Consider the following 27,425-nt stretch of genomic DNA (forward strand, 5'->3'; position numbering starts at 1 on the left):
CATATATGTATACGCGATGTGTACGATCCTCCATCTGACATAACCTTATTTGGCAAAAATTCCACCCGGTATAACCTCAATGTCGCACTAACACAACTGCACGTGGATTAGTCAATATGGAGCGTTACAGCTATAAAGCCCTAAACAAAGAATTATGATTGGCACTAGGCACAATATTCAAGTATTCCACACGACATCAAATACAGCTTTTAATGATTCGATACAAAATGATTGTTTCGATTTTCATGGCAGTGATGCTGGTTGTACAGAGACGCCATCCTTGACAGGGGGCTGGAATAAAATGACATGTTGTCTATCACATGGCTATTATGTAACGTTTGTTAGAAGATTTATGTTTACCGACGTATTATAAGAGACTATATAATTAAAGTTAGTTGATAGAAAAATCAAACACTCTGGCATCACGGCAGCACTATCTCGACATTGTCTTGCACACGCATATCTCTCCACACGAAGTCAGTACCACTGGAGACGGAAATGACACAAGTTTGATCTCTCTCACACAAAGACAATCAAAACGCTGAAAAGGCCAATCATCAGATTCGCCATTGTGATAGATCCGTGCAGTCGAAAAGTAGCTTCGCGCTGTTTCGTTAGGCAAAAAAGTGCAATCAACGCATGTGCAACATTGACCTGAGCAGCTTATGCCACAGGCAGAAGCCACATTACCAATCTGTAGCTTCTAATTAATAAACCGGGGCTGGGAATCGGCGATTATCGCACGTGGCGAGTTGTTTTTCCGAGCAGACTAACCCACGAAAGTGCACATTGGCAACTCGCTATTGCCTGCTCAAAGGCCAGGCAGAGGGCACGTAGCGGTTTTGACCTGTTAATAAGGAAAAATACAATCGCCCATCTCGTGAAGACAGCCCCGGAAAGGGGCCGTTTTCTCAGATTTTCATTTTCGGAAGGACGATTCAGTGAGGCGTTCGGCGGTCATCACTTCCATCGACCAAGGAGGTCAAGCAAGGGACCGTCCATACGGTCAGATACGGATGATTCTTTCACATCGCAGGCAAACTTATTACATTGCCCCACGTTGGGCGCCAATGTAATAAATTTGCCTGCGATGTGAAAGAATCACGAAGCTACTTTTTGACTGCACGGATCTATCACAATGGCGAATCTGATGACTGGCTTTTTCAGCGTTTTGATTGTCTTTGTGTGAGAGAGATCAAACTTGTGTCATTTCCGTCTCCAGTGGTGCTGACTTCGTGTGGAGAGATATGCGTGTGCAAGATAGTGTCAAGATAGTGCTGCCGTGATGCCAGAGTGTTTGATTTTTCTATCAACTAACTCTAATTATATAGTCTCTTATAATATAACTCTGCCACTAAGCGAAAGCTACACCAAAACGAATGATGAAAATATTTTCATTTATCGCACAAAATCGCCTTCCATCAGCACCGAAAAGTTAATAAATAGGAACGCCTTGATGCAAAGCGTGCTCTTTCGGTATGAGCTGCGAAAGGGGAATGTTCATATGTGTGTACGGTGTACGCAGTAGAAACAAATCGTCGGCAAGGTTTGAATCTTTTCAAAAGATTCTCGTCTTGTATCACCATAATTATCTACAAACTGTCCTTATTAGGACGAATGCATAATGGAAAAAGATGGGTTGGTAATGTATATGACATAACAGGGGTGTCGTGAGCACACGTCGAAGTTACTTCAAATCTTGTAAAGCATAAATTGACATAATTTCAATGATTGTTCCTATAAGTAGATACAGAACACTAGATTAGGATTGTCGCTGGTGTTTGTTTTCGCAACGGAACATGTTTGTTTTACTTTTGGTATATATCTGTCAAGGTATTGAAAGTCTCTCTAGTAAAAGTCTTTGGTCCGAACTTTTGGGACACGCAGAAAAATGTGGCCTGCTAGTAGCCACCAACCGTTTAGTTGAACTTCAAATTAGTAAAATGCAGAGTTAACCTTCTTTGTTTCAGTCTCGTTTATTCTGCTGTGATTTTTATGCATTCAAGACCAAAAATGTCCAATGAATAAGATTTACAGCAGAATAAACGATAGGCAAACAGAAACATGATTTGATATCTGCTATGAAACAAATTTCTATGTGGCATACTATTATAATTTCATAGTTTTCACATGATATCTACGTGAGACAGATAATTTTTATGTGCTACTGCAAATTGCAAAAAAATATGTGTGAAATCAATATATGAAAGAGTTTGTATATACCGCACAAGGAAATGATTTCATCAAAATTCAGTACACGTTTAGACAATTTGTGCATTCTAATTAGTGAAAATACATCAGCCAAGAATGGCCATTGTGTTGCTGGCTAAATGAAAGAACAATGTTTAGTCGCTATGAAACGACGATAGAGGATTACTTTTTTGCTTTTTTCATTTGGCCCATTAGACAGGTATATCACGGAATTAAAACAATGATGTTCCTACCACTGATGCTAGCGACAATTCTAATCTAGTGTTCTGTATCTACTTTCCTATATGAATGAAATGACAAATTTTCAGGTTAACACAGCAATAACTTTGCAATTTATAGAACAATTTTATATTTATAGTTATGATATAATAACTGTCATCTCTTCCAAACAACTTAAGGTTGGACAGAGAAAGGGTAAAATTCGCAAACGAAAAAAGCCGTTTTTCCACACCGTATGTCAGATCTTCATAAAATCAATCAGCAGTACTGTAACAACATTCTACATACGCTGATTGATTTTTATGAAGATCTGACATACGGTGTGGAAAACAACTGCTTTTTTCGTTTGCGAATTTTGCGCATTCTCTGTCCAACCTTAAACCTCTGCTGCCAACCCCGTGGTTTTGCGGGGTTAAGGAGAATCATTGTAAAATGTCCAATACATGATTTTATGTTGTTACTTCCACTAAAACCGCTTCAAAGCACTCCCACCTGTCATACAAGTACATTGTCTGCTTGTTGAAATCATTATATGAAATGATATGTGTGTTTAAAATTGAAACTTTGAAAGAAATAAGAAAAGTTAGGGGTATGTAATGTCCGGATCATGACCGGGGTGTTGACGTAGGACACTTATTTTGTGTGAAAGTTTTCGGTATAACCTTAAAAGATCTTGATTAAAACGTGCATTCCTTAACTTTTATCGACATAAATTTACCGCAAACTACTAACTCTTATTGAGTATTAACAGATGCTTAGTGACCTGTATTCAATGCGGGGAACTCGGTAGTAAAATTGTTTTACTGAATAGATTAACGAACGCGATCCCCAGGAAAATTTCGCTGAGCCCGGTGAATCGAACTTAAAGCGTAAAATTTAGCCATTTGAAAGAGATACAAGCAGAATTTTAAGAATATGATCATCGTGGTTATGTCCCGGACATTACCCGCCCCTAGTTTTTCGCCAAGCGTGATTCATTTCTGTACGCTAGGAAAAAGATTCCGATGGTTGTTTCGAGAGATTTTAACATTGATATTTCAAAGCAAGAAAATATGAAATTTTCATTTCATGGATGAATGTCTCAACGAGCTTAGAATCCAGCGCATCCCCTATCAACGCAGACGCCAACAACAAAGGTTCTTTTCAGAACCACCATAATTATTATAAAGAATAACTGGAAACATACCCACATATTTCATTGAGTATCATTCGATTTGAATTACAAGTCAAACGAGTAGTCACGACACTCCGGTTATGTCCTAGACATTACCCACCCATCTTTTGGCATTAAAAATGTCTTACTCCACTATCTGGGGCTAGGTGTCATTCTAAAATCTAAACTATCTCCCATGTAACGAAACTATGTTAGGTTTGCACGCTTATAACTCCGATATTGCTAGATGGATTTTAATCATTCATACACCAACCGATTCAGAAACACCTAACCTAAATATTGGTAATAATTTAATATCTCCCCAATAAAAGTAGACTTTTAGAAATTGGTAAAATTAAAAAGTTCACGGAAAACGGGAAAATTACTATTCGTGAGGCAGATTTCTCAGACACAGCCGTCATTAGAGGGTACCTTAGTAGCTCAATCAAGCACGAAAAGTCACAAATAGAAGCGACCAATGTCCGTTTAAATCAGTTGTTGCTAATATCCCATACGAGCAACATCGTCTCCCGGCGACGCAATAAGCGCTATCGATTTTCGGCAACGTTGGCATTTGCACACACTCGCACCTAAGTGACTAAACCATATACGGTTAGTTTATAAATAGAGGTGACGCGTACACGTTTGAATCAGTTTTTGTTCTTATGTCGAACGGGTAAGATCATGGCGTCCGAACGCTACGCTAAACGGTAGACGCTATGAATTTTCGGCAGCGGTGACGGTGTGCGGACTTTTCGGGTACCAGCACGGTGTCAGAATGATTTGCAAAGTGGGTGGGTGGTGTGGTTTGGATATAATGGATTGGATTTAAGGTTGGACAGAGAAAGGGTAAAATTCACAAACGAAAAAAGCAGTTTTTTCCACACCGTATGTCAGATCTTTATAAAAATCAATCAGCAGTACAGTAACAACATTCTACATACGCTGATTGATTTTTATGAAGTTCTGACATACGGTGTGGAAAAAAACTGCTTTTTTCGTTTGCGAATTTTACGCATTCTCTGTGCAACCTTAAAACTTGAGAGTGTTGCGTTGAAAAAAATATTTATTTTTATGCATGCGTGTGCGTTATAACTTGTTAATCCATATTTACGGCGCTTTGTAGCTGCGTAGGGTAAAGAGCCTATTGGCTTTCATATGTTTCATATTTCGGGTTTATGTGATATATATTTCGGTTATATGTTTTTTATCAGTAAGGCGTCTGACAACGTGCTTCTGTAGTTATTGCACTGTTCAGTAGCGTAGTATTTTATGTAGGAGAGCACGCTCAAGTTTTATACGCGGTTTTTTGCGCGGTTTTCATTTACGCGTTTTTTTGAAATTTACGCGGTTTTCATTTACGCAGCCTGTATCCCCCGCGTAAAAAAACCTGAGTGTAATTGCATCGGAAACAATCACATTCCCAGCAGAACTTTTTTGTTTTCTAATTTCAAACACTTTTGTTTCGTACTGCACAAAACGGAAAATTTTAAAACAGAACTTACCGTCCCAGCAGCAGTTTAAGCGGGTGTTCTTTTTCGATTAAAGTTCAAGCCATGTCTTAAGCGTTACTGGACTTAAAATTGTTTTCCAAGTTTTTGCAGTCAGAGTATCTGTCCTGCCCTATGTATTTAAAACACAGTTCTAATCGCGTTTTAAAGTATACAACAAATAGAACGGTTGGGTATACCAATTTAAATTTTAAAATAAATCTGTTTTAAATTTTGAAACAAACCGCTGTACTGAAGATATAATTATTAGGGCGGGGCATTGTTATATGGAAAAACGTAATCGTAATCACATCAACCGAGCACAGCACGTTTTTGGTTCCATTTGGGGTCCCAAGTAACTGTGCAAAATTTGGAGCTGATTGGTTTTGACCCGGCGTAGCGCATTGCGTTTGAAATTTGTATTGGAATTAGTATGGGAAAACCTACTTTTTTGCATTTTCATTTCGCCCTAATACTCAACTATCGACGCCCATGGAATTGAGTTAAGGCTTTTGAATAATTCATCCAAACATACCAATGTGGCAAATATAAAGTATATGATGTTATTTTGGAATGCTATATGAAATATAATTGGTACACTGGCAGTGTTGGCGAACAAAATGATTTTTGGTAATTAATTCGAGCTATCAAACTTTGAACAACTATAACTTGTTTTAGAGACATTCTAACACCTTACATCCTTCGGCAAAGTTGTTCAGCATATCCTGGACTATACTTCTATTTAATTAGTTGCATACTGCAGGAAGAATTGTAGTCTGTAGAACTGAAAATGCAAAGAAGTAGGTTTTCCCATACTAATTTCCATACAAATTTCAAACGCAATGCGCTACGCCGGGTCAAAAGCAATCGACTCCATATTTTGCACAGTTACTTGGGACCCCAAATGGAACCAAAAAATGCTGTGCTGAAATGAAAAAGTGATCATTTTGCCCCTCCCGAATAATTATGTCAGTCCTATTACCACATAAAACACCTATATAACATAAAACGCTGCAGAATTGGATTAAGAATACAATGTTTAAACTACAGAGTTATAACACGTTATAATAATTAGCAACAAGAAAAATGTCACCAAGATAGCATAAAAACCCGTTTTAACTGGTAGTGCGAACGTTGTATAACAATGTAATTTATCAAATAATTTCATTTGTGCAACCACTAATCGATCAAGAAATACTTAACCTTAAGTGTGATTACTTAAGTTCATTAGTACATTATTGAAAATTTAAATGGAAAATGAAATTTCATATTTCATGGAGAATCTGTATATTCCCGTTGGCGGGCGTGGGCTTCCTCATCACAGTTCTCAATATGGAACTTTTCTTTTGAATATATTTTCTGAACAAACCAGCCTATTTTTACTAGATGGATCAGCCAAATAATGCCAATCACCTAGTGAGATACTTGATTAATTGTAATAATAGATTGCCGTTAAATGACCTTCAATAAACTATGTTTTAATGGGGAGGGTATATAGCAAATTGTAACATATGAAAACAGGCGAGTGAGCAAGAACGTGAGTCAATATGTGTGATAGATAAAATTCATTTGCACGCTCTTGAAAAAAGCTACATTTTTAATGACTCCGTGGTCGTGTCCTGTACACAACCCTTTAATTTTTTTTGTTAAAAAGCTATGTAGAAAGAAACTCTGGCGTGAAGACCTTTGCAAATGACGTGTCAAATATTTGTATTTAAGCAATTTAAGTCCAACTGACACTTAACGCATAATGAACTATAACTAAATCACACATAGTTAACCTAAAGTGGCAACAAACGGTTTCGAAACTGTGCAGAACTAATTACGAAGTCGAAGATGTCAGTGAAATCGTTGAAGAGACGGATCATTGCTAATATCGGGCTTTTGTCAGTGTTGGCTCCACATGCCAACAACGAAAATTTGGAACGCAGACGCCTTGTTGGTGCAGCTGAAATCAAGCGGGGACGAGGCAGCAGCGGAATGAATATAGTAGACACCACATGGCGAGTAGACGAGCAGCATTGGCTGCAATCCTCAGGGATCAGCTCGAGAAAGGATAAGAGGATAATTCACTTTAGTTGTACTTATTTATTCAACGACACTGTGTAAATTACAAAATACTTCTGACTCTTTTATGATGCAGCACACGCTTTTATACTCTATCTAAAAGAGCATTCTGGATTGTTGCACCAATCAGCGACTGCGTTTTATCGGCGTAGCATATGATGAAGGGAATGGTGCTTAATGTGGGAGACTATCCAGGCGGCTTGTATGGTGTTAGTGTGTGAGTTTCGCATACAAATGGGGAAAAGCGATGGAGATGTTGAATTAGGCAATGCATTAGACGTTTGTTTGACAATTCAGCGGTGGGTTCTGTCAACAAGTCTAGTCCTCGTCTGACAAACATCTTTCGTTAGTCCGATTTCGTTTGATGTTGGATCGAATCAACGATATTGTTGGACCCTCGGAGTAACGTCAGAAGAAGTAAACAAGAAATAATCAGCTGATCAGAAACGTCTCATGGATTACCTAATTGGTGCTTTTTGCTTTGCTGGAAAGAGATGTTAAATTGGTGGTTGTTTTTGTAATGTGTTGGGAAGGTTGCGTCATTTTCGCTATCCCGAACAGTTAGCGTAGCTACTGTTGCGCATTTTAGTCTGCAGCACTGTTCGAGGACGTTTTCCTCCACGCATTAAGATGTAAACCACATCATTCACGAACAGTGGAAACAGTAGGGGACCAAGGGTACTACCTTGAGGAACTCCAGAATGGTTGGAAAAGGAATCAGATACACGCACACTCGTTCCATTGAGCAGATCGCGACACGGTGAGCAGAAAAGACGACCTTTCCCTGGGACAACAATTTCTTGTTAGCGCAAGCTCCAATAGCAGAAAAAAACTCTTCTCCCACTCAACAAGAAAACTCATCATCAGAGGTGATGACTTGTTCAATGATTACAGGATGTTATGTGCATCACACAGGAAAGGCGAGAGCGCAAAACTGATTGAAGATGGGTTGGAATCCCTCTTCCAAAATGCTGAGAGTGTGGAGCGCGAGAGTGATTGTTTCCCTCCCTTGTTTTAATGGAATTTTATCTGCTGCGTAGAATGGGGATATAAGTATAATTTTCGTGGTGTAGATGTGCTTCGTGGAATACGGATATCATCATGTGGTGGGAATGCAAGAGGCTGGAGATCCCAGACTTGACTCTACTGTGGCAAACGGCCTTGAGCACTTCGTGTACACAGGTTTCAATTGAGCGAGGATTCAGTGGCCTTGGGAAAATACTAACTAACGATCAGACAAAACTATGCTCGGAAAATTTAAAATCAATGCTATTCGTCAAACTCAATAACACCATAATAGAAGATAAATATTTTGATTTTGAAATCTAATACAACATGGGTGCATAATATTCGATTCTATCTTAGCGTTCTTTCTCAATAAAATTTGAAAACAAAAATGTTTTTATCAAATAGTTTCGTTTTTATCCAGTTATTTAGTTTCCAAGATATGGATAATGAAGTTCTAAAAAAATAATTGTGTTTATTTGTTACTAAATGTCAAAGTAGAAAGTTTATGCGGATAAATTTTCAATGGGCAATACATTTTTAAAATGAGATAATTATCGATAGCAATATTTAAAATTATTCATAGTCGAAAATTTTATACTACCCTGATTATCTACTTTCAACGCAAAGGTAATGAGTCTATTTTCGTTTTGTTTCTATTATCACCCTACTAATTTTCTAGCCGCTGGTTAGAGCAGCTTTTCCCATCTTTGTTCAACGCATTGGTTTAAAAGGTAAGGTAATAATTGGAACACTCGATTCGAGTTTTCGTTGCGCTTAAATACGAGCATTTTACAGCTTTCATACCAATTCAATCAGATGTACAAATTTTGTTTTCGAACTCGAAACGCATCTCCATAAATAGTTTAGTTAAAGGTTTTGTGCCTTTTACGAGCAAAGGTGATCTCAAACCATTTTCTCGTTAGTGAAGGAAAATAGTTTTTAATTAAATTTTTTCTCCGCTGCGGATAAATATAGCAAAAGGCCAATTGTGTTATTATATTGGTTCTTAAGAGCAAAGTAAAGCTACTGATGCCAATTTATACGCATTGCATCAATTGTAGGCCTAGAAAGTAGTGATAAACCCACCATAATAGTGTTTATTTTATGTAAGAGGTTTACCTCTTTACCCTATATTCGAAGCAGAAGACGAAGCTTCTTATTTTGATACTGATTTCACTAAATAATCCCCCTACAAGTGAATGTTTTAAACAGATTGTTTAGCAAATATAATGAAATGATGAGTTCATGAAATATGTAGAGTATACGTTAGCCTTCGCCTATTCAAGCAATTCCATTACAAGAATCCAACATTTGTACAATATTTTCTTGAATTTTCATTGCAAGGTATTAAAAATTGGGTGAGTGACATTGAATTTTCAGGAGGAAACTCGAAAAAATGCGGTGTACACACTATCTTAAAACCTCCTATACTAATCGGTCAGAAATTTCGCAGAGTTCTTTCTCACATCATTGCTCAGGTACCCATGGGAGTGCTTTACAACATCATTATTATTTTTAAAATAACATGTTAACTGATTTTTAACGAATATATTGCCTTCAAAGTTCTATGAAAAATTCGAAAAAATAAAGGCTGCTCTCATTACTCTTTATCATCCTTACTTATAGCAAAAACATTTTCTGGAACCTTTGGCACCAAAACATTAGTTACGTTGTCCAGTCTTAGCCGATTTCTAGAAAGTTCTAGAGAGAACAACTACACCTTTCCAAAGGTATGCTGTATTATTTTGTTATGAAAGAAATATTGTGCTAAATTGCGACAATAATAAGAAAATTTTCATGTTTTGCCTTTTTTCATGACAAACAGTGATGGTTTGCTCATCAGTGTTCGTTGAGAGAAAAGAGCTATCACACGCTACACACGTATTTTCATTGATAGTGCGAGTGCGCGCCGGTAGGTCTCTTACACACAATGCCATCGCATGATCTCGGGCATCTCACACAGCTCGCTTCAGAACTCGACACAGATCTTTCAATAGGGCCAAAGTCGCAATATACTCAAATGGAGAAAAATCTGTTTCAATATACGGCGATGCTTTTCTAAATGTAGTTTTTATTGTAGGTATAAATTACTTTGTGACCATGTTTTTCCGGAAGCATCTTTGGTTAAACCTTATGACAATATAACAAAGAATTTAATTCCTATGTGCTTTTAGTGGGTAGAAACTAAAAAAATGCTTACGCCCAATTTGCATCCCAGTCGTGATTTCGCCCTTCAGCAACCACCATTTGCGGAAGGGCTAAACGGTGTACATAATTTTCAGAAGGGCGCGGTAAAAGGGCTAAACTGACTCTGTCTTGCTGGGTAGGGCTGGGTAAATGGGCGAGCTTGACAGTATACTTTTTAATAGGGCTCAGCAAATGGGCGCATAGAAACCCAATGTAAATGATAGGGCGCGTGCATCTTTTCTTCGAATTTCATGAAAATATCGAAATATTCGAATGTTTATGTGCAACAACTATCGAGTAGACATGATCCTAGTAGATATTGCTTATCATTTATATAATAGAACCGCCGTTTAAAGAATAATTTTGTGAATAATAACCGTACGCCTGGTTCTGTCAAAAAATGTATGTTTAGCCTTTATATTCCATATGAGAAGAAGGGCCTAAGTCGAAATCTCGAAGAAAATGCATGTTTCGCCGTTTTGTTTTCTTTAATTATAAATCGAACTAAAAACCATTTTAACTAATTTTTACCTCAATCTTGTAGTATTTTTGTCGCATAATGTCATAATAGCGAAAACGCAGTTTGTTTACATTTGCGATTTAAGCCCTAATGAAAGATCTATGTCGAACTGTGCACAGGCAAAATAAAATGATAAAATCAGTTCTCACACAACTGAAATAGACGAAGAAATGTGTACGCAGCTCGCACAGCTCTGCGTAGTTTACAGTTGTATGCACAGAGCTATGCACAGTGTTATGAGTGAGCAGAATTGAAATAAATCACTTTTAAAGAGGCAACATTATTTGATATATTATATGACACGTAGAGATCTATATTGGTAATTGGCATCCACATCAAAGATTTTCTTCTTTAACAAAATAGTCAACTTCGTATTCATTGTTTGATTATCATGTTCAATGTTGATATTTTTGAAATTCAACTTCTGAGAACAAAAAAGCAACACATTTTTTTTAATAGCCCGCCTCACCCCCACACTAAAAAGCTCACAAACGAAGCCCCCTGGTAGTGGACCCATCAGTTCTCAGCGTACAAAAAAAAGGTCAGCACAACAAAACAAAGTTACGAATCGCGGAAACGCGGAGAACAAAAAAAAACAATACGAGACCGACAAAACACAAAATTTGACAAGAAGCTACGGCGAGTACCCAGCGGAAAAGGATCCTTTTAAGGGTCCCATCGTAGCTTTGCAGGAAGCTCATAATAATTTAAATTTATTTATTACTTATTGCTAGAAAAAATGCATTTATCAATTGTTTTTATTTAAAAAAATGTTAACCAAATGTCTCTCAAACAACTTAAATTTACTGTTCTAGGTCACCGTCGGCCAACCAAACTTTCGTTGACTACATTGACCACCATAGACGGTTCCGGAAGTGCCCGGGAAAAGCGGCCATCTTTCAAAATTTACGAACTCACATCAGTTTCCCGGAAATGGTTGGGCCAATTTTCACAAACTTAGTCCCAAATGATAGCTATAATTTCCCCATAGATGTCTATAAAATTTTGTACGGATCGCTTATATGGTTCCGGAAATATAGACTAAACCGTCCGGTCACATATGAAATTCCCATATAAGCCAGAATTCAAATTTTTTTTTCAAAGGGGGGACCACATGAAATTTCAGAAATCGAATTCGTATTTTTGATGCCAAACATCTTTAAAATGCATGAAACGTCGAGATTTTATGTTATCTCGAAAAAATTTTTTTTTTGTAAAAATCGACTTTTTGGGACTTTGCCGATTTCGCACCTTTTTGCCTTTCTCAATAGAAAGGTATTGCAATTGCTCTGAAAACCGACTTTTTAACGGAGGCCCGGAGGGCCGAGTGACATATACCATTCGATTCAGTTCGTCGAGTTCGGCAAATGTCTGTGTGTGTATGTATGTGTGTATGTATGTATGTGTGTGTGTATGTGACCAAAAATGTCACTCATTTTTCTCAGAGATGGCTGAACCGATTTTGACAAACTTAGTCTCAAATGAAAGATGCAACGTTCCCATAGGCTGCTATTGAATTTCTAATGGATCCGACTTCCGGTTCCGGAATTACAGGGTGATAAGTAAGAACACGCAGAAAATGTCGATTTTAATAAATTCTGCAATGAATGTATAAAGGTGAAAATTTTTCCAAAATATGACCACAACTGCTTCGATTTGTAGTATTAGGTCACTAACATCCATTCAAAGTCTATTTGGCCACATTGGCCACCATCCTCGGTTCCGGAAGCCCCGGCGGAAGTATCTAAATTCAGAATAACAGTCACATCGGTTTCTCGGAGATGGCTAGACCGATTCGACTAAACTTGGCCTCAAATGAAAGGTATTGCGTCCCCGTAAATGGCTATTTAATTTCATCCCGATCCGACTTCCGGTTCCGGAGTTACAGGTTGTGGCGTGCGATCACATAGCAAATTGTGATTCAAACCGATACTCCGATGAAAGCAAAAAAGGTAAAAATTTCGCTAAAATGTCTCTCAAACAACTTAAATTTGCTGTTCTAGGTCACCGACGGCCAACCAAACTTTCGTTGACTACATTAACCACCATAGACGGTTCCGGAAGTGCCCGGGAAAAGCGGCCATCTTTCAAAATTTACGAACTCACATCAGTTTCCCGAAAATGGTTGGGCCAATTTTCACAAACTTAGTCCCAAATGATAGCTATAATTTCCCCATAGATGTCTATAAAATTTTGTACGGATCGCTTATATGGTTCCGGAAATATAGACTAAACCGTCCGGTCACATGAAATTCCCATATAAGCCGGAACTCAAATTTTTTTTCAAAGGGGGGACCACATGAAATTTCAGAAATCGAATTCGTATTTTTGATGCCATACATCTTTAAAATGCATGAAACGTCGAGATTTTATGTTATCTCGAAAAAAATTTTTTTTTATAAAAATCGACTTTTTGGGACTTTGCCGATTTCGCACCTTTTTGCCTTTCTCAATAGAAAGGTATTGCAATTGCTCTGAAAACCGACTTTTTAACGGAGGCCCGGAGGGCCGAGTGACATATACCATTCGATTCAGTTCGTCGAGTTCGGCAAATGTCTGTGTGTGTGTGTGCAGTGATGGTTTGCTCATCAGTGTTCGTTGAGAGAAAAGAGCTATCACACGCTACACACGTATTTTCATTGATAGTGCGAGTGCGCGCCGGTAGGTCTCTTACACACAATGCCATCGCATGATCTCGGGCAGAACTGTGCACAGGCAAAATAAAATGATAAAATCAGTTCTCACACAACTGAAATAGACGAAGAAATGTGTACGCAGCTCGCACAGCTCTGCGTAGTTTACAGTTGTATGCACAGAGCTATGCACAGTGTTATGAGTGAGCAGAATTGAAATAAATCACTTTTAAAGAGGCAACATTATTTGATATATTATATGACACGTAGAGATCTATATTGGTAATTGGCATCCACATCAAAGATTTTCTTCTTTAACAAAATAGTCAACTTCGTATTCATTGTTTGATTATCATGTTCAATGTTGATATTTTTGAAATTCAACTTCTGAGAACAAAAAAGCAACATATTTTTTTTAATAGCCCGCCTCACCCCCACACTAAAAAGCTCACAAACGAAGCCCCCTGGTAGTGGACACATCAGTTCTCAGCGTACAAAAAAAAGGTCAGCACAACAAAACAAAGTTACGAATCGCGGAAACGCTGAGAACAAAAAAAACAATACGAGACCGACAAAACACAAAATTTGACAAGAAGCTACGGCGAGTACCCAGCGGAAAAGGATCCTTTTAAGGGTCCCATCGTAGCTTTGCAGGAAGCTCATAATAATTTAAATTTATTTATTACTTATTGCTAGAAAAAATGCATTTATCAATTGTTTTTATTTAAAAAAATGTTAACCAATTATAGCTAAAGGAATAAGCTCGATTGGTGGTGAACGAAGTTTATATTAAAAATTCTCCTATTTTATTTTTTAAAATTAGTTTCAATTTTGCTTGGAAACGAGTGCGACATGTTATTTGCTTTAAATCAGTAGGAAGCTGGTTGAATAACTTAGGTCCGATGAAAGAAATGCGTCTTTGACCAAGGTTCGTGGATACTCTGGAGTATAATAAATGATTGGCTTGTCTGGTGCTGTGAGCTCGAATTCCTGTCGTAAATTCTAGATTATTATGAGCAATAGTATTATGCAAAGCATTGTGGATGTACATTATTGTTTGGTAGTTAGTCAACCCAAGCAAAGGTAAAATGTTATGGGCATTATTATTGTATAACAAAATAGTAGGGTACATAAATGGTTTTTTATAAATAATTTTAAGACATCTGTTTTGAAGCGTTTGTAGCTTTTTCAGATTCGAAATACTGGCACGGCCCCACACAGATACAAGGTAGTTCAGCAATGAGTGGATGTGCGCATAATAAAATTTTAGAAGTACATGCTGGGGAACAAAAGAGCATACTTTACGCATAGCCCCACATAACGATGCAACTTTTCTCTCTATAGATGTTATATGCTCAATCCAGGAGAGTGTGGGGTCTAAGTGAAGTCCTAAATATTTGAAGCAGTTAGTTTCCTGAATTACAGACTGTCTCATTCTTGGGTCTGGATGCACGCCTATAGCTCTTCTAGATGAACGAAACAGCATATATTTAGTTTTTGATAGGTTCAAGGAAAGAAGGTTTTCGTTGAAATAGGTCGTTAGTGTTTTTAAATCCGATTCAATGTCGCGTACAATTTCCAGGCAGTTGTTGTTCGGGTAGAACAACGCGGTGTCATCCGCGACGAGGAGTCCCTTTTAACCTGAGTCTACCTAGGTCATTGATATACAATAAAAATAACAGTGGCCCAATATTACTGCCTTGGGGCACTCCTATTTCTATTGGTCTATGAGAGCTACACGAGTCTCCAATAGATACGAATTGGTTCCTATGCGACAGATAGCTACGAATAATATGATTTGATAATCCTCTGATACCATAGCATTCTAACTTCTTAAGCAGGATTGAGTGATCCAGAGTATCGAATGCTTTTTTTAGGTCCAGAAAAAGGGCACCAACAATTCTTTTGCTATCAATTTGACTAATGATGGAATCAATTAGTTCGGTCATTGCAATTAAAGTGCTGCAGCCCTGTCTGAACCCATACTGGTAGTTGTAAATTATGTTGTGTTTGTTCAAAAACTCGAGTAGTCGAGTGATGAGCAATTTCTCAAGAATTTTATTGAAAACGCACAATGTTGAAATTGGTCTATAGTTGAAAGGTTGGTTTGGATCACCAGCTTTGAAAATTGGAATTACTCGGGCTATTTTTAAACAGTCTGGGTACCTGCCGGTTTGAATTATTAAATTAAAAGCTTTGGTTAGGATATTTGCAAAAGTGGTACAGTTACTCTTAAGAACACTAGCGGCGATCTTATCAGGACCACAACTGTTATTTTTTTCGAGGTCTTTAATCAAAAGGATCATTTCGTTTATTATTGCAAGACGCAAGAAGATTGTTTCTTGGACGTGTTGTATATTTATAATAGGATTTGAGTTGGGACTCGTGGGAATATTGCAGCCAAATTTTCGCCAATACTAGAGAAATATTCGTTGAATACATTACATAGTTCTTTAGTCTCAGTGACTCTGATATCATTGCAAATTAGGCTGATGGGAACATCCGACTTTGAACGACCAAAAATGGTATTAATATTTTTCCAAAGTTTTGAATGAGTTGTGTTGGATAGAAGGTTTTCAAAGTAGGCCTTTTTGCACCGCTTTTTCATTACATTAACTTTTTTAGTTATGTGTTGCAGAAGAGCTTTGGGGTTTTCATCATTGGGGTTATTTTTTACCTGTTTCAGATAATTACTTTTGATTTTAATCAGTGTCCACAAATCGAAATTGATCCAGGGGCGAAAAACGCCTTTACATTTAAAAGTTTTGGAGACCGCTCTAGTGTTTTCCGCAAGTAATGAATTGTAGGTTGTGATGATATTTGTAAGACATACATCTACATCATCAATCAACTCGATGTTTTCTATGAAATTTTGGAAGTCGTTATTGAGTTTTTCATGATTGATTATTGATTTAGTCAAATTAACGGGTTCTCTTTTTACTGCAAGTTTATATGAAGATATAATTTGAACGTGATCACTAACTATGGTGTAAACCGTGTCGTTTCGTAAGCGAGCAGCATCTTCCAGTCTACAAACAACGTGATCAAGAATATTTGAACTAGCTGGGCGAGTCGGAAATGTGTTCGTACATATGAAACCATACGATTCCAGGAGAGTTTTATAACGTGAGACGACATTGTTATTCGATAGGTTAACCGGTATATTGAGATCTCCTACAATGAAACAGGGGCGCGAATTTGAAGCGGAAGCGAGAACACTTTCAAGCTTGGTAAGGAATTGACCAATATCGTAAGATGGAGGGCGATAAAAACAATGCACATCGAAATAATGTTGCATTATGCAGAGTTCGATGTGAGCATGATGAAAGCCGTTAACAACAGTGTTCAGCACTACTCTATGAGAAATATTCTTCCTGACGTAGATAGCTACTCCACCGTTCGATTGTTCTCTACAGGAAAAAAAATCCCATTATAGCCCCTAATTTTAAAGATATCTTCATTGCCCGACTTGATCCACGTTTCCCCGATAACAAGCACATCAATTAATTTATTACAACGATCCAATGTTTGCAAGATTTGATCAAATTTACAAAGCTCATTCATACCCCTTATATTCCATTGCAAAATATTCAGCGATTTACTATTATTCATTGAAACACTCGCATTATAACTGTCTATATCATCGTGAAAGAAATTTTCTATATAAGCCATTGAAATGAAATGTAAATTATATGTAAAAGAGCAAAATGTTATAAAAGCAAGAAGCACTATTCCCTCGGGATATTGTTTGTTCGTTTTCTTTTGGGTGATGGAGAAATATTCGCAGGTAGCGAGTCTGCAGCGTCAGAAGAACCATTTGAGTATAGGCTAGTTATGCGGTTTAGATCATTCCGGTTATTTTGCTAAATCTTCATGAAAAATTAATCAGCACTTTCCCCTAACAATGATAACTGCTTTGCGTTTACATCACACAAATTACAACATGCAACTTTAACAAGTTTTCCACTTCCGTTATCAATCTGCTTTCTCGAAAAAGAAGTTCTCGACCACACTTTCTGGCAGGAGCGGATCCAGAAAAAAATTTCGAGGGGGGGGTCCGAAATTTTGATTTTTGAATGAACATTGTACAATACGTTATGTGTAACAACCTCATTTAATGAAAACCAGTTTTGGTGGTCAAATTTGGTTTGCAATGATTTTAAGTTTGAAACTAATATAAAATCGAAACTCATATTCAAAATTTCTCACCAAGTTGAAAATTTTCGGAGGGGGTCCCTCTAGGGTTCGTCGCGGTGCGGATGTGGGCGGTAAATGGATTGTCCGCACCGCAACCGCAAAAAAATTATAAAACCGCACCGCTTACCGCAACCGCAATTTATTTGCCGCACCGCACCGCGCGGTAATGCGGTAAATGCGGTAAAATTTTTATATTTTTAAAAATAGTGTGGAAAAATTGTACATACCATATATAATAAAATGTTATTCTTATTCACACGAAAATTTAACTTTAAGAGACTCCTCAGAATGTAATGTTTATGAAAAAAATCAACTTTTGTATTTTCTATTAATAAAATTCCGTACATTTTAAGGCAAACATTATACATTCAAAAACGTTCTAGTGCAGTAATAGGAAAACTTTTATTTTAGCAACCCTTCAGTTAATTGAAAAATGTGGAATGAAAATGTAATAAGAAATGAAGTTGCATATTTTTTCTTTAAATTTTCATATTTTCAATGTTTTTGACATATGAAAATGAAACGGATGATTTTCACATTTACGTAGTAAAAACCACCTTTCATTCTTAAAGGAATCTCACCAAAAAATAAAGTCGAAATACCAGTACTTCTATATAGTACCGCATATATTCCAATACAGTGAAATAAAAACATATTGTATTTCATCAATAAGAACGACGCCATATTTGACGAAATAAAAATGCTCTATACATTACATCTAAGCAGGAGTCCGGTCTCAACCGGTACAGAATTATTGAGCATTAGAAAAACTGCAAAAAATGTATGGTTTTTAAAAATAGGGGGTTTTACGGACAAAATATCCCAAAACTCTAACTTCAGCATTCTTCAAGAAACAGATGTATTATCATTCAAAAACTAGGATTGCTCCCTTTAAAAATGTACGAAGTGTAATTTTCTAAAGGCTAGTTCGAAAGTTCTAGCATTTAATGTATTTTCCTATAATTTTTTCCCAAAGAGCCAATGGCAAAAACTTCAATTGAAGTGAACCGGAGTCAAACTATGTGGTATTTGTGGCTTCATAAAAGCTACAAAATAGTCTTAACTGAAAAATATTAGGACTTAATTTGGTAGAAAAATATAGTAAATTTGAATGAAAGTACGCAAAAAAAGTTATGTAGCATACTTTTTGAGAAAGAGTCCAATAAAATTGACTGCAGAATATTCACATTGAATTTACACAGCAATCAAAGAAGATAGAAATACGATGTTGATGAACGAATGATAGAATAATCATCCTAATTTGGATCCCTCCTTATTTTGGACGCTTTCATACATTTGTATCCTTTACTGCCAATTACTCCAAATTCGTTTGGTTTGATGAAGAGGGTTGTGTTTAAGTCCTAGCATAATTAGTTCATGTCTAATTCTACTAAATTAGTCAAAATTCACAGCTGAAAAATTGATATCGAAAACGATTCATAATTTCACGATTTCCAACAGAAATCGAGAGAAGTGATGCACTTTTAAATAGGATTTAAGAGTACAAATTTATTATTTTAAATGATCTAATAATTTTGTCCCTATTGGGTTCTTGAATTTTATGTATTTGAAATGGTTAGTTTGTGAAGTTTTACTTAGAAGTATAAAATAACTAGTCCAAAATATGTCGTAAAAATAATAGCGCCAAATATTTCGGACACAGCTAGATTTTCTTTCGTTATAGCAGTCTGTTTATCAATTTAGAATAATCAAAATTATTACTCTATCAATTTTTTTTTGCGGTGCGGTTGCGGTAAAAGCTCTTTCCCGCACCGCATCTGCGGGAAAAAGTGTCTCACCGCACCGCAGATTTCGCGGTGCGGGTGCGGTAAATAACGCGCGGTTGCGGTAATTACCGCAACCGCTACGAACCCTAGGTCCCTCTGGATCCGCCACTGCTTTCTGCTAACATGCTCTTCGCCATTTTCACATCAGACAAAACGCACGCATTTACCTGATTGCTGCTGTTTACTCGATGAGATCAGTTTGCATTGAAAACAGAAGAGTTCAGCTAACTGTGCGCAGAAAACTGTGCACAGAGAAGTTTCCATGAGCACGCAGAGCATGCTGCTGTGCTTTCGCATATTTACGAAAGATAAGCTATAGAGAACATCTCACAGTACAGCAGCACTCATAGAAGATTTTCTACCGCTCACACAATATTGCCCTCGCGCAGTATTATCCGGTTTGTAAATGAGTGGGCTTCGCAGTGGTAGAAGTGAGAAACAGAGCTGCGCGCACAATTTATGGAAGATGTGCGAGAGTGCGCATATATGATGTGCGCCATGCCATCTCTGATGACAAATATGCAAATGGTTCAACATTCTTCCAAAGGCACGTCATGGTTCTTTCGGAAGAGTATTTAATTCTGTTATAAATCAATTTGGGGGCATTCAACATTTTTCAAAACTTTTTGTGATGCACTACAACCTATGCTAGTTCACTTGAAAAGTTAAAAAATCACTATAGCACCGTGAAATGAGTTATGATGAAGTTTTGGTAACAAATTCTTAAGGACATGCTGAATTGAGTCACAAGGTGGCAGCTAAAATGGCTGCCGTCGTTTCTGCTTCTTTTTATTTCATCGTCAAAATCAAAACATTGCATTGGCGCGCAAGACAAAATCTTTTGTAACTTAAATGTCTTATCTCAGATTGCTTAGAAATTGTATCACTGTACGTAGGCATGTTAGCACAAGCAGATGAAAAGATTCTCTTCACGGAATTTTGATTCGTTTGGGAAATTTGTACCTTTTTATTTTTCAAAACAAATGAAACACGTGGTGCAAAAATCAGTCAGCTGATTGCTGAACGATACGCTTGTGTGCGTGGCATCTCCTATCGGTATAGAACGTTCTAACCGCACACAGATGCTGAACGTAACCCGAACATAGCCGAACCTTTGTTGTGATTTTAGCATCGCTTCACCTTAATCCACCTGGACAGTGCGTAACGAATAAACGGTTTGCTTCAATAGAAACATGTGTGTCACGTTTTAGCTTAGCTATGGGTTCCATGCGTCAAAAAACGTAGCAATTTTTGATACCTAACTACTTCTTCCTAAATGAGTATTATATTTCAATAATAGATCGCTTGGCAAATTTTGGTCCCTTAAGGAGGGTACTGTACTATTTTATCACTTATGAGGCCTACAATCGATGAAATTTCTATAAATTGGCACCAACACGTTTGCTTCGTTCCTAAGAACCACTAGTAAAATAATAAATAACCCAAGAATGGTGGAATACTTCTGTTTGAGTGCAACGAAAACTCTAATCGGGTGCCCAGAATATCGCACTACCATTTAAGTCAAAAGATAGTACAAATATATGGCGGACACTACTCTAACCAGGGAGCACGTCGTTTGGCATAAGTTCGTTTGGCATAAGTTCACTTGGCATAATGTTCATTTGGCATAACAGTAGGTGACACATACGTTCGTTTGGCATAATGTTCTCTTGGCATAATGATCATTTGGCATAATGGTCGTTTGGCATAATGGTCGTTTGGCATAATGGTCATTTGGCATAATGGTCGTTTGGCATAATTTGAAATACGCCTAATGTGGCTACGCCACATCGCTTTAAGTATGGTAGTTAAACTATTTGATAGCCCCTATGTTTGAGTAAACGAGTGAGTTGCTGGTGAGAGGTAGCCGCTTCTGACGGCGGATCGATGACCACCTCGGCCCCTTGGTCTCGGTTATGCGATATTTCCAAGGGCTATTTGGTATATTGATTCAAAAAACTGCTCGTTTGAAAGAAGGAATCAACCCCTAAGTTTGAGCAAACGAGTGGATCACCAGTTTACTTGCGAGGGCCATTTGGTATGCAAATTCAAAGAACTGCTCATGTCTTAAAGAAGGAATCAATCCTTGTTTCTGGCAAATATATACGTGTATATTTGCCAGAAGGTTGATTCCTTCTTTCAGTTATGACCTGTTTTTTAAATTTGCATACCAAATGGTCCTCGCAAGTAAACTGGTGATATGCTCGTTTGCCCGTTTTACACAAAATTAGGAGTTGACTCCTTCTTTTAAAAATGAGCAGCTCTTTTAATCTGCATGTTTAATAAGTTCGCTAGCAAAGTGTTGATTTACTCGTTTGCCCGGATTACTTAAACATAAGGGTTGATTCTTCTTTCAAATATGAGCAGTTATTTGAACCTATATACCAATTAACCCTTGGCATTGTCGCATAACTGAGACCAAGGAACCGAAGCGGGATCCGCCGGGTTCCAATGGTGCGTCGGCGGCCCCTCGCGAGCAAACCTGTGATCCACTCGTTTGCCCGGATTACTCAAACATAGGGGCTATCAACTAGTTCAAGTCCGACGGAGCGGAGCGATGTCGGACAGCACCGGGTTTAAAGGGATGTGGCGTAGCCACATTAGACGTTTCCGACTAGTAACAGAAAATTCAACGTATTTTTTAAATTATGCCAAACGACCATTATGCCAAATGACCATTATGCCAAACGACCATTATGCCAAATGACCATTATGCCAAACGAAAGCATGTGTCACCTGCTGTTATGCCAAATGAACATTATGCCAAATGAACTTATGCCAAACGAACTTATGCCAAACGACGTGCTCCCCTCTAACCAATGGTTTCAAATGGGTCAAGAGCTAATTGTAATAGGGCGAAAAGAGGCTCATGACCCTATACATATTTGAAGACTATGTATATATGTAACAGTTGAATTGCTTCATGCAACGCCTAACTATTGAGATATCTGACGTTTAAAATACGCACACTGAGTTCTCGCATTTTTATACTACTGCCCTCCCCTTAAGCCCACAAGCGGTTTGTTTTCCTCCCAATTTGCAGTGCAAATGATTTGTTTTCCTCCCAATTTAAACGTCAAAACGGCAAAATACCAACGCAGCTGGATAAGTCTATACATTCATTTCAAAAACAAAAATATACATCAGAAATCAAACCCATATAACAAAACCTCATAGCAACTAATCATTACCTCCTCACAAGGCGTGTGAGGACATCACAAACTCCTCTTGAATCATCATGAGGTGTAGTCCGCTCTCCTCCACGGAGCAAATATCCCATGCGTAATAAAATGTTTAGGTCTACATCATTTCGTTTAGCAAGAGAACTCTCTCATTTTTCGGGTCCTCACACACAACGGTAGAGATGCTCCCGTTGCATCATTCTTTTCTACCTCATCCTGCGGGAGGGATATAAGCCCTCATTGTGTGTTGAAGTGTTTATAACAAGTCTGCACAACAGACCGGCTCCAAATAGTTTATTGGTAATTTACACGCCCCGCAATGCTGCTTCTCCATCAACGATTGTTGAGAACATAACAATTAAAACACACATAAAACGCGTCGAAAGTTCGGAGCGACCAAACTAATTTCGATTCAATCACGATCAAGAAGTGTAAAATGTAATATGTAAACATGTAAAAAAATATTGTTGAAAGATGAAGATAATTATAAAGATGTTCTTTCATAATGATAACTGAATTACACATTTTTCACAAATTATGCGACGTAAATATTGCCAGCCCACCCAAGTCTTTCACAAATCGACACAAATTTCTTCACCTCTATGTCCTAGTACGGCACAACTCCTCTTATAAATGTTTCTTCGGCAAGAACATACGTTACGAATCACTCCTAATTGTAATTGTTGGGCTCAAGAATCTCACTAAAATCTAAACAATGTATATTTCTTTCAGTTACTCTCCTGCGATCTTCTGTTTCAGTTAGACGATTGGAGGAAAATCGTTATGGTGTAACTCTACAACCAGCTACGTCCTTCTTACCATATAGTAAATTTTTTAGTAGTAATTCAAACACATCTCAACCGCGTGAAAGCTTCGAAGATTTCCGCTCGCGTGAGGTGCAAAAAGAACAGGAAAAAAATGAACGAAAACCGACCGAAACATCAAGTAATAACAGCCAGAAAAACAACAACGAAAACGAAAAGGTTCTTGCTGTGAAGACTGCAATTTTGAACGCGGCCCTTAGTTTTGTGCCCACTTACGGCTGGTCGAAACAATCAGTTGCAAAGGGTGCGTTAAGTATTGATTATCCCACTGTGATCAATGGTTTGTTTCCACGAGGTGGTGTCGAGTTGGTGCAGCACTTTTACGGGCAATGCAACGAGGAACTACTAGATCACTTAAAACAGGAAGCAGCTGGAGCCGAAAGAGTACGAAATCCGACCGAGTTCGCTCGAAACGCTATCGAAGTGAGACTGCGTATGCTGATACCGTACATTAAACATTGGCCACAAGCACTCGGACTCATGACATTACCACCGAATGTGCCAACTTCACTAGCGAATGTGCTTACCCTGGTGGATGATATCTGCTACTATGCCGGCGATAGATCAGTAGATGTAGGTGTTAATTTATGTGCTCAAATGCGTGTTTGTTCAGCCGTTTTCTATTCATGATATTCTAGTTCAATTGGTATACAAGACGAATCGGACTAGCAACTATCTATAAAGCGACTGAATTGTACATGTTGCAAGATCATTCAGCCGATTATGAGAAGACCTGGAAATTTTTGGACCGACGCATGGAGGAAGCAAGTCTAGTACACGACTTTCTCGTGAAATCCGAAGATGCCACCTCTCACCTACAAAGTGCAGTTGGTTCTGCATTTTCGACGGTATTTTTTTATTTTATTAATATATTACTTACTCTCATATGATACTTTGTCTTTGCAGGCACGAAACATACTGGGATTGAATTTTGAGAGACGATGATACAAAAACTAAGATTTCTCTAAAATACCTAGTCTCGGGAAGGCTTGAGCTTTTTAGTCAATTTTTATTATAGTTTACAACCTTATTGCAAAAACAGACTAGCACAGCATTATTCTGTCTCAGACTGACCAGTGCAGATTCAAGTATTTTTTTCAACCCCGGAATATTTAATTGCAAGTGATAAAACGCGAATGCAATGGTTCGAATTATGTACAATTATCACGGGACTATGCATAAAAGATACAGAAATAAATATTTTATAGGCAATGTCGTATAACAATGTCATAGGACGGAATTGTTTATCCACCTTTGCGGCCATCACAAAATTTAAGTTTTTTTTTGAAATGTAAGCGGCGTTACAATCCTCCTTTTAATAGGTTTGTTTGATCTGTAATAGTTATGAAATAAAACTCCATGACGTACAGTAAGTGCCATGTTCCCTCGGTTGGTGCCCAGTTTAGCCATTCAACATCAAATCTCAACGATCTCGGCTGTGATTGAATCAAGAGCCACTGGGGTGAGAAGCGGCCACACATACCACTGAACCATTGGCTCCGTAACATTTAAGGTTAAATTATCAGAAATTAGAAGTGTCGAGAAACTGACTCGAGACCAAATCAAAATTCTTTCTGCTATCATGTTCGCAATGTCTAATCATTTGAGAAATGATAATCATTTGGCAAAATCATTTTGTTTAAAAAATTCCTTGAAGATAATTATAGCGGCCCGTGCACGTTCAATATTTTTTGTCAATACTACTCTCTGCTCCAACAATTTGTTTTATTATTCCTTTTCTCCATCTTAGTTCCTACATCATTCACTACCTCTACTCTTCCTTTGGCTATTTCGTACACGAATATGAAACAGACCCGCCGTTATGAAAGCGAATCAGTGCCGTAGCCCTACACCCAGCCAAATCATACAGCGAAATTCATAAGAATTATCTTATGATGTATAGAAAAATAACAAAACTATGTTTTCATAAGATGATTATGAAAAAATAAGACTTTATTGGGTATTGCATACGTTACTCGCTTGAGTTTCATACGAGCATCTTATGATTTACATAAACATAAGAGAAATATATAATTTTGTCTTATGAAAAATCGAAGATGCGTTATGTAAATTTAATCATAGCAAACCGATTTGACGAAATAAATGCCGCTTCATAAGATAGTCTAATGATTTACATACGTCCTGCTTGTGGCTAAAAATATACGAAATACTTATGAAGTTCACTGTATTTTTTGGCTGAGTGTAGCGAGCGATAGCGCGATCATATTTTCTCACCTTTTCCACACACCATTATGAGTGTGAAAAAATCGCATTCGAATGCCAAACACCATGTACTCCCGTTCGAGAACAGTTACCAGAGACCATCGAATATAATCGAAAATTCCTGTCTCCCAAATGCACAACGACTGTGGCGTGTGCAAAAGTCGGAGCTGCCATTTATACAGATTTATCTATACTATACATATTTTTAAGTGTAAATACAAATCTGACACAGAATACAGATTTGCATAAGATTATACAGTTTTTATAAAATCTTATTGAAAACCACTTCTTGTGTGACCATTCCTTCAATAGTTTTTGCAGCTACCATTGTAAAGCAAATCATTATCATGTGGGTAGTTATGATTATCTCACTTCGAAATAGTTTTTAATATTCTCGCTTGTAGTTATGCCGGAATATTATATTTACACTCCACCGTTGTTTACACCACGGCTCACAGAAAGGAGGCTTGCTATTCCGCGAATCGACAGTTTTCGGTGACGTCAGAGAAATCGTTGATATAAATAAACGGATTTCTCGAAAGTTGTTAATTGACAATATTTGAGCTCTTACGGTGGAAAAAATAGTGCGCAATGGATTTTTGACGTAAATTACGCCATAATTACACTAGACACAGTGGATAATCAGTGCATCTATGTGATTATTAGCGTAAATCGGGAATTTGGATGTATGCCATAGAAAACATATCCCACCGTAATTTTCTGATCATAGCAAAGGTTTTGGACATCCGCATAGCTTCCTTGTGATTTACCAGGTGCCGATCATTCGTTAGCAGCAAACAATATATGAATTTCATGTAATTGTTTTCGCCGACGATTTCTATGACGCGCTCTCGTCAAATGTTTACACTCTAACGAGCTAGCCTAGTATATGTAAGCCGTGGTTTACACTATACTTTGAAGTTTTTAATTCACATTATAACTCTTCAAATTATAAAACTTCCCTTTTTCATTGACTACAGACGAATACAGGGGTGGCATTGCGCATGTCGAAATGAAAGGTTTATTGTATGCAAGCTTGTATGAAAAGGTCGATTCGAAATGGTTCCATAATGTAGCCCCAGATTTTTCATTGAGACAATACAATAGGTTAGTGGGAAGTGCGCAATAACACTTTATACATATTCCCTAACCTTATAATCAACAAAGGCTGTCTGCCGTCTGTAATGCAGAAACGCTAGTAATGTGGCCAAAAACACGTCAGATAACCTTAATTGACTCCCTTCGACATCAGATTGGCCTTACCAAGCCGTAATGCACTGCCCATAACAGCATAAAAGTCCCATGTTGAAAAACAGCAAGCCGAGATAAACGCTGTTCAAGATTGTCCCATCCATTGAGCCAAATGGATGGGACAACCATGTTTTGGTATTTTTTTATATTTTCTGAACAAACCCGGTAATCTTATTTGTGCAGTGTGTTTCAGTGGTGATACAGAATACAATGCAACGGATAACTCATTTTCGACAAAAATCCACATGGGACTCTTATGCGTTTATGGGCAGTGCAGGTGACGTGAAAACTGCCGGATAGGAGTTGAGACCAGCTTGAAGCTACATCTGACGTTGCTCCAAATGTATGTGATCCAAGACTAACTTGGGTAGTTCCATCGAGCCTAGTTTGCACACCTTACATAACTAGACTTACTGTTAGAACTGTTCTCCATTCACCCATTTACAAATTCTATTGGGATATTTCGTAAGTAA

General features: G+C 37.7%; 1 protein-coding gene across 1 annotated transcript in view; it reads left to right on the top strand.

The window, feature by feature from the left end:
• Positions 1-24,708, top strand: part of LOC131691374 (ubiquinone biosynthesis protein COQ9, mitochondrial-like) — a 59,094-nt gene extending 34,386 nt beyond the window's left edge. Inside the window, exons 2-4 of the mRNA XM_058977709.1 lie at positions 23,387-24,051; positions 24,117-24,326; positions 24,385-24,708. Of these exons, the coding sequence (XP_058833692.1) occupies positions 23,387-24,051; positions 24,117-24,326; positions 24,385-24,423 (914 nt within the window). The 3' untranslated portion in view covers positions 24,424-24,708. The remainder of the gene's footprint in view (positions 1-23,386; positions 24,052-24,116; positions 24,327-24,384) is intronic.
• The last annotated feature ends 2,717 nt before the right edge of the window (positions 24,709-27,425 follow it).

The sequence above is a fragment of the Topomyia yanbarensis genome, chromosome 3 (genome assembly GCF_030247195.1).
Source record: "Topomyia yanbarensis strain Yona2022 chromosome 3, ASM3024719v1, whole genome shotgun sequence".
Taxonomy (NCBI): Eukaryota; Metazoa; Arthropoda; class Insecta; order Diptera; family Culicidae; genus Topomyia; species Topomyia yanbarensis.